The sequence below is a fragment of the Chroicocephalus ridibundus genome, chromosome Z (genome assembly GCF_963924245.1).
Source record: "Chroicocephalus ridibundus chromosome Z, bChrRid1.1, whole genome shotgun sequence".
In the NCBI taxonomy this organism is placed as follows: domain Eukaryota; kingdom Metazoa; phylum Chordata; class Aves; order Charadriiformes; family Laridae; genus Chroicocephalus; species Chroicocephalus ridibundus.
Window position 1 is genome coordinate 74,948,022 of NC_086316.1, and position 12,707 is coordinate 74,960,728.

General features: G+C 46.4%; 1 protein-coding gene across 2 annotated transcripts in view; it reads left to right on the forward strand.

The window, feature by feature from the left end:
* Nucleotides 1–12,707, forward strand: part of CCBE1 (collagen and calcium binding EGF domains 1) — a 104,990-nt gene that overhangs the window by 74,640 nt on the left and 17,643 nt on the right. For both annotated transcript variants that reach the window (XM_063319859.1, XM_063319860.1), the window contains exons 3-5: nt 3,587–3,639; nt 9,727–9,861; nt 10,602–10,739. In XM_063319859.1, coding sequence (XP_063175929.1) covers nt 3,587–3,639; nt 9,727–9,861; nt 10,602–10,739 — 326 coding nt within the window. The remainder of the gene's footprint in view (nt 1–3,586; nt 3,640–9,726; nt 9,862–10,601; nt 10,740–12,707) is intronic.

Sequence of the window (12,707 nt, forward strand, 5' to 3'; positions counted from 1 at the left end):
GGGTTGGGCTGGGGGCAACGGCAGCTCTGCACCAGGTGGAAACAATTATGGGGAAAAAAACGTGGTCCGCACTGGATGAGTTACTGCTGATAGCTGCCAGATAAGCTAACTTAATAAAGTGGTGGCTTAATTAAGCCACATTCTTTGCAGCTTGCCTTTCGTCCTGCCTGTCTGGGGCGATGCTATCACACTTTGCAAGGCTGGGCGGCGGGGGGGGCGTTGCTGTACTGGTGGACCGCCGAGGGTCACGAGCAGGGGGGACCTGCAGGCGATGGGGCATGGAAAGCTCAGCTCCCCTCTCGGTCTGCAAGGTGGTGGGCCACGAAAGCCCACAACAAAGGCAGATCCACTGCTTGCCCCATCATGGATGTGTTTATTGGTATCAGAGGTTTGACCCTAAATCCCATCTTCTCATGTTCGGTGGTCCAGGAGCACCTCAACCTCCAGGGCAGAGGGGAGTAGCTCAACACCTCTCTGCTTCTCCTGCAGCCACCTGTCAGAAAAAAAGGGTGACTTTGCTTTGAGAGAGTCCCTATCACTGTGGATTTTCTTACAGGTAACACAAAAGCTAGACGCTGCAGGGGTCAAAATCATGGTGCCCAAAACCCTCTGTGAATTTGGGCTCGTGCAATTTCCTGAGTCAAGATCGCATGAGAATCAGAAGTTGCTGATATATTTTTAATAGCTGAAGCACCTCATTAAAAGCTGTAACAAATATGCCTGCCAGACGTTCCTCCTTTCAGAAACCAGATTTAAAGCTAACGAATCAACTCAATTTCCCCATAGATCTAGATTTTAGTGGTTCGGCTTCTTACACAGCTGTGTGTTAGTTTGTGTTTGATGCATGCTCACAGGTACAGCTGCATAGCAACCGCCTTGCTGGAAGTTATTCAACAGCTAAAACTATCAGTGGGGACCCCCCCTTATCTCTCATTATGTATAACGAGATCGCTGCTGTGCAACGTTGATTAGACGTGTCAACCCGGAGCTGGATGTCTGAAAATGAGTATTGCTATTAAAATGCCTTTGCTAATGATCAACTCATGTGTCCATCATTTTGACAGATTTCTCTTTAGGAATGTGAAAAGCTAAAGCATGCAGGAATCCCAGGGTTGCAGTGTAATGTTCAGAGAAACGGGTATTGTCGTATTGTATTTCCTCTGCATTAACCCTAAAGTAGCAGTTTCCCTGGAAAAATCATGCTGATGGCTGAAGCTTGCTGTCGAGTACAGGCTGCGCTAATATGAGACCTGTAATCTTGAATTTGGAATCAATTGTTAAGGGGAATTTGTTTCTAGAGCGTGATCCTGAAAGCAGGGCATCCGTCCTCTAAACGGCTTCTTCTTTAGGTGTGATTTAGAGCTTTCACGATGGGAAAATTCAACAAAAATTAAAAGGGAGACTGAAAACAATGAAATAATTTCTCAAAAACATTGCGTCCCCCTTTGGAACTTGTTGCTGCAAGGTGCCTTTGAAGCTACGGGTTTCAGCAGGGGCTTGGATATCTGCCTGGGAAGCACGATTTTCCAGTTGGTTTAACTGGAGCAACCCCCAGCGAGGCTACGCCAGGCCCTGCTTGCCCCAGGGTGCCAGGGCAGTATTTACCAGACGTAACTCGGCGTGTGGTGGGTTCTCAGTGTGTGGCTGTGGGAGAGGTGTTTGATCAGGGCGAGCAGTTTGGCTATCAGGAGAATCCAGGAAGGCAGGTAAAACCACAGTTTAGCCACAAGAAAGCCAACAAGTCCAGCCAAAAGCCACCACCGGCCAAGTTGAGAGGAGAGAGGCAGCTCCAGCAAGGTTCCCAGCAGGTGAGCCCTTACCCAGGACCAGGCTGTGCTGGCTGAGGTTTGCATCTCCTGCCACGAGCCCTTCCAAGGGTGGAAATGCTAAGGGTCCTAAGCCCAAAAATCAGGTGGGAATTCCCAGGGAGAACGGCAGAAGTGATGAAAGCTGCTGCGCCCTTGTTCTGGTTAGTTCTGTCTGGCACAACCCCAGAGGTCACCATCTCATGTCAGGGATGCCCTCCTCTCCTCTCCCATCTCCCGGCCCTCTCTCAAGCCAGGCCGTGTCTTTCTCTGAAGAGCAGCTACAAGGAAGCCTTTATCAGTCTCCCTTCTTCCACAGACAGGAGGAGATGAATGTGCACTTGGAAAGCCATTGGCAGGGCTTGCAGCGTATGAACATCCTCCCCAATGCACCTTTGAACTCATTCCTCCTGCATTTGTTTGTCTTGCAGATAAAACTTCACAGCAGTGTTTGGAGAAAAGTCTAATGAGGGACCACTGTTTGCATAACAAAGCAAGGCTTCCTCTTCAGATGTTCAGCCTTCATTAAGCATAATTTATATTCCAGCTAATCTTTGGAAGAGGGTAAAATATGGAGCCAAAGTTTGTTTTTACATAGTTTGGAGTAATGCATTGTTTGTTTTAAGTGGTCAGTTGCAATTGACAGTTGATTTAAATTCAACATAATGATGATTTGTAATGGCTGCATGTTGTCTAGGGGAGTGTTGTGTCATTGACTGCCATGGCTTTAGCACTCTTCTGCATCAGTTACTGAATTAAAGGATAAGACCAAATGGATGGTTTCCCAGTTTTTCAGATATTTCAGCATATCCACAAGGCATGAAAAACTGAATTTGTAAAATACAGGGTGTTTTTTTCCCCTCAGACTCACGTAGACTTGATGAAATAGCCCACTGAACAGAAGTTTGCTTCTCTTCTGGCAGTCCTGGTAGCCACCACCCTGGTAGCCTTCAAACGTCACCAGGTCCCTGCAGCGAGTAGCTCTGAGGGTGACACAGCATTTGTAAAGGCTCTTCAGTGCTGCTGGGAGTCCTGGTGACTTGCTGTGATTTGCTGCCCAGAAAGCAAACAAGCAGGTGTAGCTGAATGTTTAAATGACATTACAGGCCAGTGTGTAAGAGACATTAATTTATCAGCACTCAGACTTCGTTCGTATCATAGGCACATAAAAAGTGTTGGATCCTGTTGACTCTTCACTGCAGTTTTGTCCCCCTGCCTGTGTAAGATACGCTCCCTTGCTCCAGTTGAAATACCCAATATGTTTCACTTATCACTTCCCAGGTTTATTAAAAGATGAGAAATGACTGATGAGATTTATCTTGTGTGTACTCCTCGCTGAGACTTACCCCTTTCTGCAAGTTTACATTGTAATGACGGATGTTTGAAAAACACCCTTCACCCTATCAGGGAAATTATGACCCGAGTGGTGTATATGGACGGCACCGCCGTGTGCTGCATCCTTTCAACTCAAGGGAGCAGGGTTTTTGGAAATGCCTGGGGGTGTTGAGTGGGTCAGCATTGGGGTGCGCAGCCCCAGGCTCCTCAGGCAGCTGGCCATGCTGACATTTAAAGTGCCTCAGGGTCTGAGTGGTGGGTTTCCATGTTGCGTTCTTTAATGATAAGAGACCTCCAACTGCAAAGCTCAGGGTCTTCATCTTGTTTGGTTCATCACATCCGTGATCTACCCATGAATGTTTTTAAAGGCAGCACCAACCTTTAGAGAATTTATTTTTATTTATTTATTTATTTATTTATTTATTTATTTATTTATTGTTTTTCAGGAAAAAGTGCTGTAAGGGTTATAAGTTTGTTCTTGGACAGTGCATCCCTGAAGGTATGTGATTTCACTGTTCTTATCCCTCATGTCCCCCTGCTTTTGTCTTTCCCTGTTTGCCCTGTTCTCTCCGTTGCCAGTTTGGAAGAGCATCCTGATATAACCACAGGCTTGGCCGTATCTCCTGTGTCAGTGGGGGGAACTGTTTCCAAGGAATTGTTGGGAAAATAAAAAGATCAGCGTCTTCCAAAAGATTTGCTTAGCATGCCAAGCCTTGATCCTCCCCTAAGTACACATAGCTGCACATGTCTTGTACCATCACCTGCTGCAGAAGGACGCATTCAGCTCTTGACTGGGTACCTGGAGCTCTCTGTACATCCAGGAGCAGACGCTTCCTGGCTGGTGGCTTTCACCATGTGCCCCTTGCATCTGGCAGAGCCAATTTGGGTTGTAAGCGCACAGGTAGTGGGTGACTAGGTGAGTTAGTCCTGCCTTTAGTTACCTATTTCCCAAAGATGTCAGCGAGGGGATAGTATCACCAAACAGCATCTCTCTTCCACCTCCTCTCCTGGTCGTGGGCACGGCTTCCTTGGCCCTATGGGCAGAGGGAGGTGGGGATTTACTTAGGGTAGTTCATGCACTAGTGAAAAGGGAACGATGCCCTCCTGGTAGAGGGGGGCTCCCCATACGGTTCCCAAAGGCAGTACCGGGGTCCCAGTGCTCAGAGATTGCTGCAACGGGATCTCATCTGGGAAAAGGCTGAGCTCTGGCTGCCTTAACCCTGGGGGAGGCATCTGTTGGGTCCACCCAGCCGCTGGCTGCGCTGAGCAGTAGCGATGTGACTTCTTCAGTCACTGCCACCGCTTTACCCGATTCAGATGCAATTGGCTCTGAAGTCATAGAAGAGGAACTGTCAGGCAGAAGCAAATGGCCAGAGATGACAAGCCAATAAACCTTGTTTGATCCAAAAAGCAGGTTTAAAAATGGGATTATGGCAACACATCCTTCTATTTGATGACATATGGAAAGCCTCGAGCTGACCTGAGAGTTTTCCCAGTTTGGCATGATGATGTTTTGAAAAGAAAAGTGACAAATTAACATACTGGAGAGAGCCGGCTGGTTTTTGAGTTACAGTGTCCAGCCAACAGGGATTATAACCCAAACTCTGATCCTGCTGCTTTTTTTTTTTTGTAGTTCGTATCTTTGCTGCTGGCTGGAAACACTAGAACACTGGTTGCAAAAAAAAAGAAAGAAAAAAAAAGGAAAAAACCCCATATCTTCTCAAAACAGGAGTTGTGCATTTACTGTTTCCTTGTGAAGAAACAGCTCACAATGCCAGCCCGAGCCCTGGGGTAGGGTTTGGGTGAAATCGATGCTCTCAAGGAGTGCCTCGTCCCACGGTTTGGCGGAGAGTTTTGTCTTGGTTTGTGTGTCATGAGATAGCAGCTCCAGTGTGAGACGGACACTTGGAAGAGGCAGTTTGCTGTGTTCTACAAGGCGGTCGTGTGCGTGGGAGGCAGAACCCCTGAATCCTTTCAGGAGGGAAAGAAGCCAGGGCTCTACAAAGAAGCTGGCCTCCAGCTTTCCTATGGATTTCAACAATTTTATATGCTAGATATATTCACTAAATATAATGGATACAGCAGCAGAAGTAATAGGACCAAAAATAAAATGAGAACCATGGCAATATATTATTTTAGGCTTCTAATTTTCATCTGTTGAGATTTTAGGTGATTATGAAAGCAGCTTTTATTATGTACCCTGACTCCGCTTAATCCTGTCTGTTAACTGTATCTCAGTAACCTGAGAGTTTCTGACACTAATTGAATTTCTCTGCTGGCTGTGGCTTCTCTCCCTTTGTGTCTCCATTCCCCCTTTTCCAGCTCAATCTGTACTTTGCCTTGAACTTCAGAGGCCACAGTAATTGCTATAACATCTGAGATGATCTTGGGCCCTTGATACAGGGATGAGAAACATGATTCAGTGAAGCACTCATTTCACTTATTCTGTTACAAGACATCACTTGGCTCTTCACACATTGTTTTGGCATAATCTTGACAGAGTAGCTGTATGAAATGCATATCTCGACATGGGCACATAAATACATTACAGATGTGAGTTTATTAGAGCACATCTGCACCTTTTAATCCAGTACTGGCAAGTCAAAGCCATGAGAAGTAGTTCCAGCCCAGTCTTCTCTGTGATTCAGCAGTGGCTGCAGGGAGGAGGGTTGGGAGATGGATAGACCCTCCCTTGTCCACTCTCTTACTGCTGCCTCAGGAAGACACCGATCTCCTTCTTGGACAGCTGTTATTTAAACAGACTCTTTCCCAAAGGGTAGTGTCTTTGCCCAGGTCCATCTTTGGTTTCTCTCCTGTTATTTCTTGTATGCCCTTGAAAAGATACAGAAATCAGTGCAGTCCGGTATGAGTCCATGCCCCTAGCTTCTGCAGTTCATTTGCATTAGACTCACCTTCTCACTCTGGATTTCAGCTGCAGGAGCAGGGAGAATGATCCTCAGGAAACACCGAGAGGAGTTTGCTTTGTGTGTCTGATTCCCCCTGTGGCATCTCTTCCTGCTCCACCTGACCAGCAGAGCAGCCTCAGAAAAGAGCTCCTCACCCTTTTCTCCTGAATGGTCTCCTTCTTCTTTGCTTTGGATACTCACAGCTCCAACCAGGTCCTGCCTTGTGGCATCGCCAACAGTAAAGCAGGGACAGATGTAGCCTGAAACAGTGGCTTTTGGAGAGCGCCCTCCCTTACCACTGGTTTGTTACTTGAGTGTCTTGGCTGTGGATTAAATTCAGAGCAAAATACTCTGTGACAGGCAAACACTGATCAGATCTGCTCTTTCCTCAGTAATGCTATTTCAGAAATTTCCTTGGTACAGCTTTACATGCTGCGTTGTCATTCCTGAGTTCATTGAAATATATGTAGAGACATTTGTTATTTTGCTGCCCTTTTTTTTATATTTTCCTAAAGTTTGGAACAGCCTGATCCTCACCATGTGGCTTTGAATAGTCCTCAAACCACGTTTCTTAGGCTGGGCTGGCAGAGAAGAGGTTTCAATGTGGGAGGGTGTGTGCATCCTCAGTTCTGCAGAGCATGCGGAGGCGGTGCCGCAGCTTTTGCCCAATTTCATCCCACTTGTGAGGACTGCTCTTGAGGGCGTCGTGCTAGCTGGGACTGAAGCCCTGGGATGGACACCTCTGTGACGTGGGACCTGCCCACAGCCATTGTGTGATTTGGGTTGACTGTGTGGGAACCACCAGCAGGGAGATTTCCACCTCCGGGACCCTTCCCTAGCTTTGTATGAAAGTAAATGAAGCAATGGTCTTGGTGGAGCTCTGCTAAGGTGGGTGTTAAAACCATATTTAAAGACTAGTTACATGAAATACGGCGGAAGAGAGATGATTAAAAAGAACTGGCATTGTTTAGTCTAGAGAAAGGAGGCTGAGGGGAGACGTGATAACAGTTTTTAGGTATGTGAAAACTTGCTGCAAGGGGGAAAGTAAACAGTTCTTCATGGCCAAGAAGAAGAGGACAAAAATAATGGGCTTAAATGGCTATAAAGGGAGTTTGAATTAGATATGAGTAAAAAGCTTTCTATCTGCAAGGATATTTAATCTTGGGAATAGACTGCATGGTGGGGCATCTCCATCCCTCAGAGCTTTCTAGGTGAATGCCTATTAGGAAAGGTTTGCACGTAGCTAATCCTGCTTGTGGTTACAATGGTCCCTTCCAGTGCTGTTTTTTAGGATTTTAGTAGGGCACATCTCTTTATGGAAGCTCAGGGAGCACAGAGCCACTCCCTCCACTCTGCTCTGGTGAGACCCCACCTGCAGTGCTGTGTCCAGCTCTGGAGCCCTCAGCACAAGAAGGATGTGGACCTGTTGGAACGGGTCCAGAGGAGGGCCACGAAGATGATCTGAGGGCTGGAGCACCTCTCCTGCGAAGACAGGCTGAGAGAGTTGGTGTTGTTCAGCCTGGAGAAGAGAAGGCTCCGGGGAGACCTTACAGCCCCTTCCAGTACCTGAAGGGGGCCTACAGGAGAGATGGGGAGGGGCTGTTTGCAAGGGCATGTAGCGATAGGACGAGGGGCAATGGTTCAAACTAGAGCAGGGTGGGTTTAGATTAGACATTAGGCAGAAGTTCTTTACAATGAGGGTGGTGAGGCACTGGCACAGGTTGCCCAGAGAGGTGGTGGAGGCCCCATCCCTGGAGACATTCAAGGCCAGGCTGGAGGAGGCTCTGAGCAACCTGATCCAGTAAAAGATGTCCCTGCTTACTGCAGGGGGGTTGGACTAGGTGACCTTTAAAGGTCCCTTCCAACCCAACATCCTGTGATTCTGTGAAATGGCTGAACATGGCACAGACCAAATCCAGCGCCTGTGTGGTCAGGCTGGCCGGGGAGCAGGCGTGTTCATCTCAGTGCTGGGGACACTAGCCTGTTCTCCATCTGATTTTATTTCAGTGGAAAATGAGAACTGTAACCATGCGCAGTAAAAAAGCACTGCTAATGCTTTATATTTGGGACTACTTAGTAGTGCCAAACGTAACGGGAGTTTACAGCCCCAGCATCACCTAAAAAGCCCAAACTAGCCCCCAGGCTGACAGTGTTTGAAGCCCAGGGCTGTGTTTTTCTTCCACGCGTGCGCAAGGGTCTGCACTGTCGTCCCTGGTTACTGCTGGGGGTCCTGGCACTGCCATTCACCACCACAGCACTGCCGGCAGACTTGGGGAGTTAAAATCAATGTGGTTGTGGAGTAAGCAGGAAAGAAAGGACGCCTGCGATTGAAAAGGTGGCATGCACAAGGGAGGAAATGCTTGGCACCATTGCGATAGTATTTTTTGGTCTAAGGGGCTCTGGTGTGACACACAGCAGCTTGTTAAGTCTGATTTGGTGCTTTACTGTGCCTTGGCACACTGTCGCTTTTACCCGCAGTGCTACACATGTGCTCTGTATACTTTGTCCAGCAAATGTGGTTTCACTTGCTTTACCATCTATTAGTTCATTTTAGTTGTTTGGAAAAATCATCGTACTCAGAGATGTCTGCTAGTCATTAGTGTGAGTCGATAATGAGTTTGTGTTTTAATTATTTTATGCTGTATATATGGAAGCACAGTCCATTGCTGGGAACCCGGTCAAAACACTTAGGTTTGGTTTAGATGTATTTTGTCTGGAGCAGGGAGGGGATATTTCTGCTGTGGACCCCCAGCACGCAGTCACTGGAGGGTGGCAGTGACAACCACTTGGATGCTGTGTGCTGGATGATGTTCCTCTGGAATGATCACAGAAACTGCCATTTGCTTTGGTATAAAACCCGACCTTCATCAGGGTTTGCCTGAGCTGGTTTGGAGGCTAGATGCTGCTTCAGCTCCTTTCTTCTCCTGGCAAATGTTGCCCAGGGTGGCTGCAAGTCTGATGCCCTGCCACCAGCCTGATGCCAGGGACAGGGATGCAGGCAGACCCTGGTGTCCCTTCCCTGGGCTGCAGCTCTGCTGCAACACAGCAGTGAAATCAGAAACAGATTCACCCTCCTTCGTGTTTCAGCCATGAACTTCAGACAGTCTGCTGGGATTTCAGTGACAAGCCCGGCCAGCAACTCCCCATACCCTAATCTGCACATTGCTATTATTAAGAGTGATGATGGTTTTGTAACAATGCATTCTTTGCTAGAAGGGTTATATCTGGCTTTGAGCAATTATTGTTTGATTTTAATTAACTCTTCTCTATGATACACGTTCTGCCCAGATTTGGCAGTTAGCCTCACGCAGTTTCACAGCATTTTTCTTAGGAAACGTTGCTATCAGCACTTAAAAATTTGTGGAAGAAAACAGCAAAAAGCTTGTAGGTAATTTAATATTTCTCTGAGAAGAATTCTTAAATTCTGCAAACTGGGGAAGTGCCCCTTGCTTAAAATCCAACTTTAAGAAATAGTCTAACTACCGTAAAGCTGTAGTTAACAATTAGAATTTTACTATAATTCTTTGCTTATGTGTCATGAATGTTTTATTTCTTCCATCCTCAAAAACAACATCACTTGACTTTATTACTTAGCAGAGAGGTGAAATATTTCCTGTCATAGTATCATCCGGCTACTGACTGCCATTGGTATTTTCCTAACCACATTTTTCTCTCCCTAGACTATGATGTCTGTGCTGAAGCTCCTTGCGAACAGCAGTGCACAGATAACTTTGGGCGAGTCTTATGCACTTGCTACCCTGGGTACCGCTATGACCGGGAGAGGCACAGGAACAGAGAGAAGCCTTACTGCCTGGGTGGGTAGAAGCACATGTTGAGCTCATCTCTGGTTAATGATGGATCCTGCTCCCCCAGGTCTTTTAGGAGTCAGTTTAGATCTGAAACCTTTCTTATTCTCTTTACTGTTACGGAATAATGTGCTTTTTAACTACGTGAAGGATTGGTTCCCAGGACTAAGAGATGTAAATCCCCCTGAAATTATTAGGAGGTAGTACCTAAAACAAGACATATGCACCCAAATGCTTTGAAGTCTTAGGCTGATGTAATTTTCCCTTTATTAATTCCTCCTGCAGGTTTTGAGTCATATCTGGGGTTTTGGCCTGAGAGAGTAACCCTCAAAGCACTATAACCATGCCTAATTATGAAAATAAATCCTTGGGGTTTGATTCAGATGGCCAGTATCCAATTCAGGACTGATCACTTACATGTGGTCCTTGTGTGGCTAGCCCCCCTGATTTCATGGTCCAGCCCTGCGTGGTTTGCTGTGCCAGGGAGCCAAGATTCGCAGGATAGAGCTTTGTTTGGAAGCTTTTCAATGCAAAGAAACGGTCACACAGTGTTCACCGATAAAACGCCAGGTGTGTTAATAATAATAGTGCAGTTTGCACAGAGCTCCAGCCCAAAGCACCAGCGGTGCTGCAATTACTCATTTATTTAACCACAAAAATCTCCTGGTACCTTTAAAGGAAGTCTTTTATTGTATTTGAGGCTTGAAACCTCCGGCTGTGGGACGTTTTCAGCTCTTGCTCCTCTCCAGATATCGACGAGTGCGCCGCGAGCAATGGGACGCTGTGCTCTCAGATCTGTGTCAACACCATGGGCAGCTACAGGTGCGAGTGTCACGAAGGCTACACGCGGGAGGCGGACGGCAAGACGTGCACCAAAGGAGATAAAGGTATATGCTAGTGGGGGCAGTAAAGCTCCTGAACCAAAGTGCCATCTAAACGGTTGATCTGTCATAAAGAGGAATTGCTCCCTACCCTGCTCTTGGAGGTGGGGGACTGGCATGGGGATGGAGGTGATGCTGCTAGAGACCCCAGCTTGTTTCTTTGTTTTTATTTTTTTATTTCGAATGGTTTGGGTTGGAAGGGACCTTAAAAATCATCTCGTTCCACCCCCCCTTCCCTGGGCAAGAACACCTCCCACCAGACCAGGCTGCTCAAAGCCCCATCCAGCCTGGCCTTGAACACCTCCAGGGATGGGGCATCCACAGCTTCCCTGGGCAACCTGTTCCAGTGCCTCACCACCCTCACAGTAAAGAATTTCTTCCTGATATCCAATCTAAATCTACCCTCTTTCAACTTGAGGCCATTACCCCGTGTCCTATCACTACACTCCCTGATAAAGAGTCCCTCCCCATCTCTCCTGTAGGTCCCCTTCAGGTACTGGAAGGGGCTATAAGGTCTCCCCGGAGACTTCTCTTCTCCAGGCTGAACTGGGGACCTGGGCGCCTGTGGAGGGGTCCTGCCGCACGCTCTCCTCCTCCCCAATTTGTGTGCTGCACACACGCAGCAGTAAGTCAGTAGTCACATATATAAAGAAAGAGAACAAGTACATTGAAGGATGTGGAAGGCATCTTCCCCTGGAGAGGCAGAGTGGCTGATGGGTGAAACTTGCCGTTACAGCTCCAGTTAGACCATTTCTCCTTGATCCAACTGCTAAAAAACATGTTTTGCTCCCACACCAACCTGGATTATACCTAGTTTGCAGTCCAGAGCTCAGGAGTCATAGGGGAAAAAAAAATTGCCAGATGCTGACCCTTATAAGCCTTCATTAATTTCATCTGTTAATTAAATTAATTTCAGTGAGTTAATGTGTATTTACATGCCGACATCTGAGATCAGCAAATGGCCCTGGGTTGGGTGGTTGGTGCCTCTGGGCACTCAGAGGCTCAGGAAAGGTATGCCTGGGAATTCCGCGCACCTTTCGAGCATTGCTGAAATCAATTGCTAAATTATGTTAAGTAACACTGAATTCTGCTGATCTGCAATTAGTTTGTGTGTCTCGTGACTGCGGTCAGATTTTTTTCTTTTTTTTAATGAAAGGAATGTGTGATGGGACAGGGGTAAAAGTGAGGGCTTGTTCTTGATTCTCACTGTTGGTTTCAAAGTGTGTACTGCGTATAAATGATTTTAAAGTTTTTGACCTCATCCCAGTTATTAAATTACAGCATTTAGAGTACTGCAGATTAAATACTAATGTAACAATTTAAAGAGAAAGGAAGAAGAGAATAACCTGTGCTCTGGAAAAAAAAAACAACAACTCTTTTGATGAATGGTGTCTTACCATAGGTTCATCAATTAATGCCTGAACACATGTATCATTGGGTGCTCTAAATCCCGCTGGGTGGACAGAACAATTTATAATTTTGATTGTCCTCTGAAAATGTGTAACTGGAGCCACTGCATTAACTTTGATTGTTCCTTGTAGTTTTAATTTTTTTTTTTTCTTTGTAAGTGTGTGGGGGTCATAAGGGAAAGAGACATAACATAAATAATCCCCCTGCCAATAGTTTTTTAGTTAACTTTTCCTCTGGCTAATTCAAATTTCCTGACAGGGTAATGCCCAAAGCATTCAGGGTAGCCAACCATGCAAAATATTCAAGGCTGTGGAAACAATTCTAATATTTGAAAAACACCAATTTTACACCGAATGCACATGGCACATAAAAATGTCAGTTCCAGTTCTTAATCTGAAATTAAATACCCACCATCTCTCAAAACATTTCCCAAATCAGCTGTGTGAAGCAGAGGACACTTCCTGCTCTGTTACGCTGCGGTACTCCAAGTTAATGTTACTAATTGCCAGACCTCTGGTGCAAATGAAAGAGGAATTGGCCGTCGCTTTTTCACGGGGCTTGTGT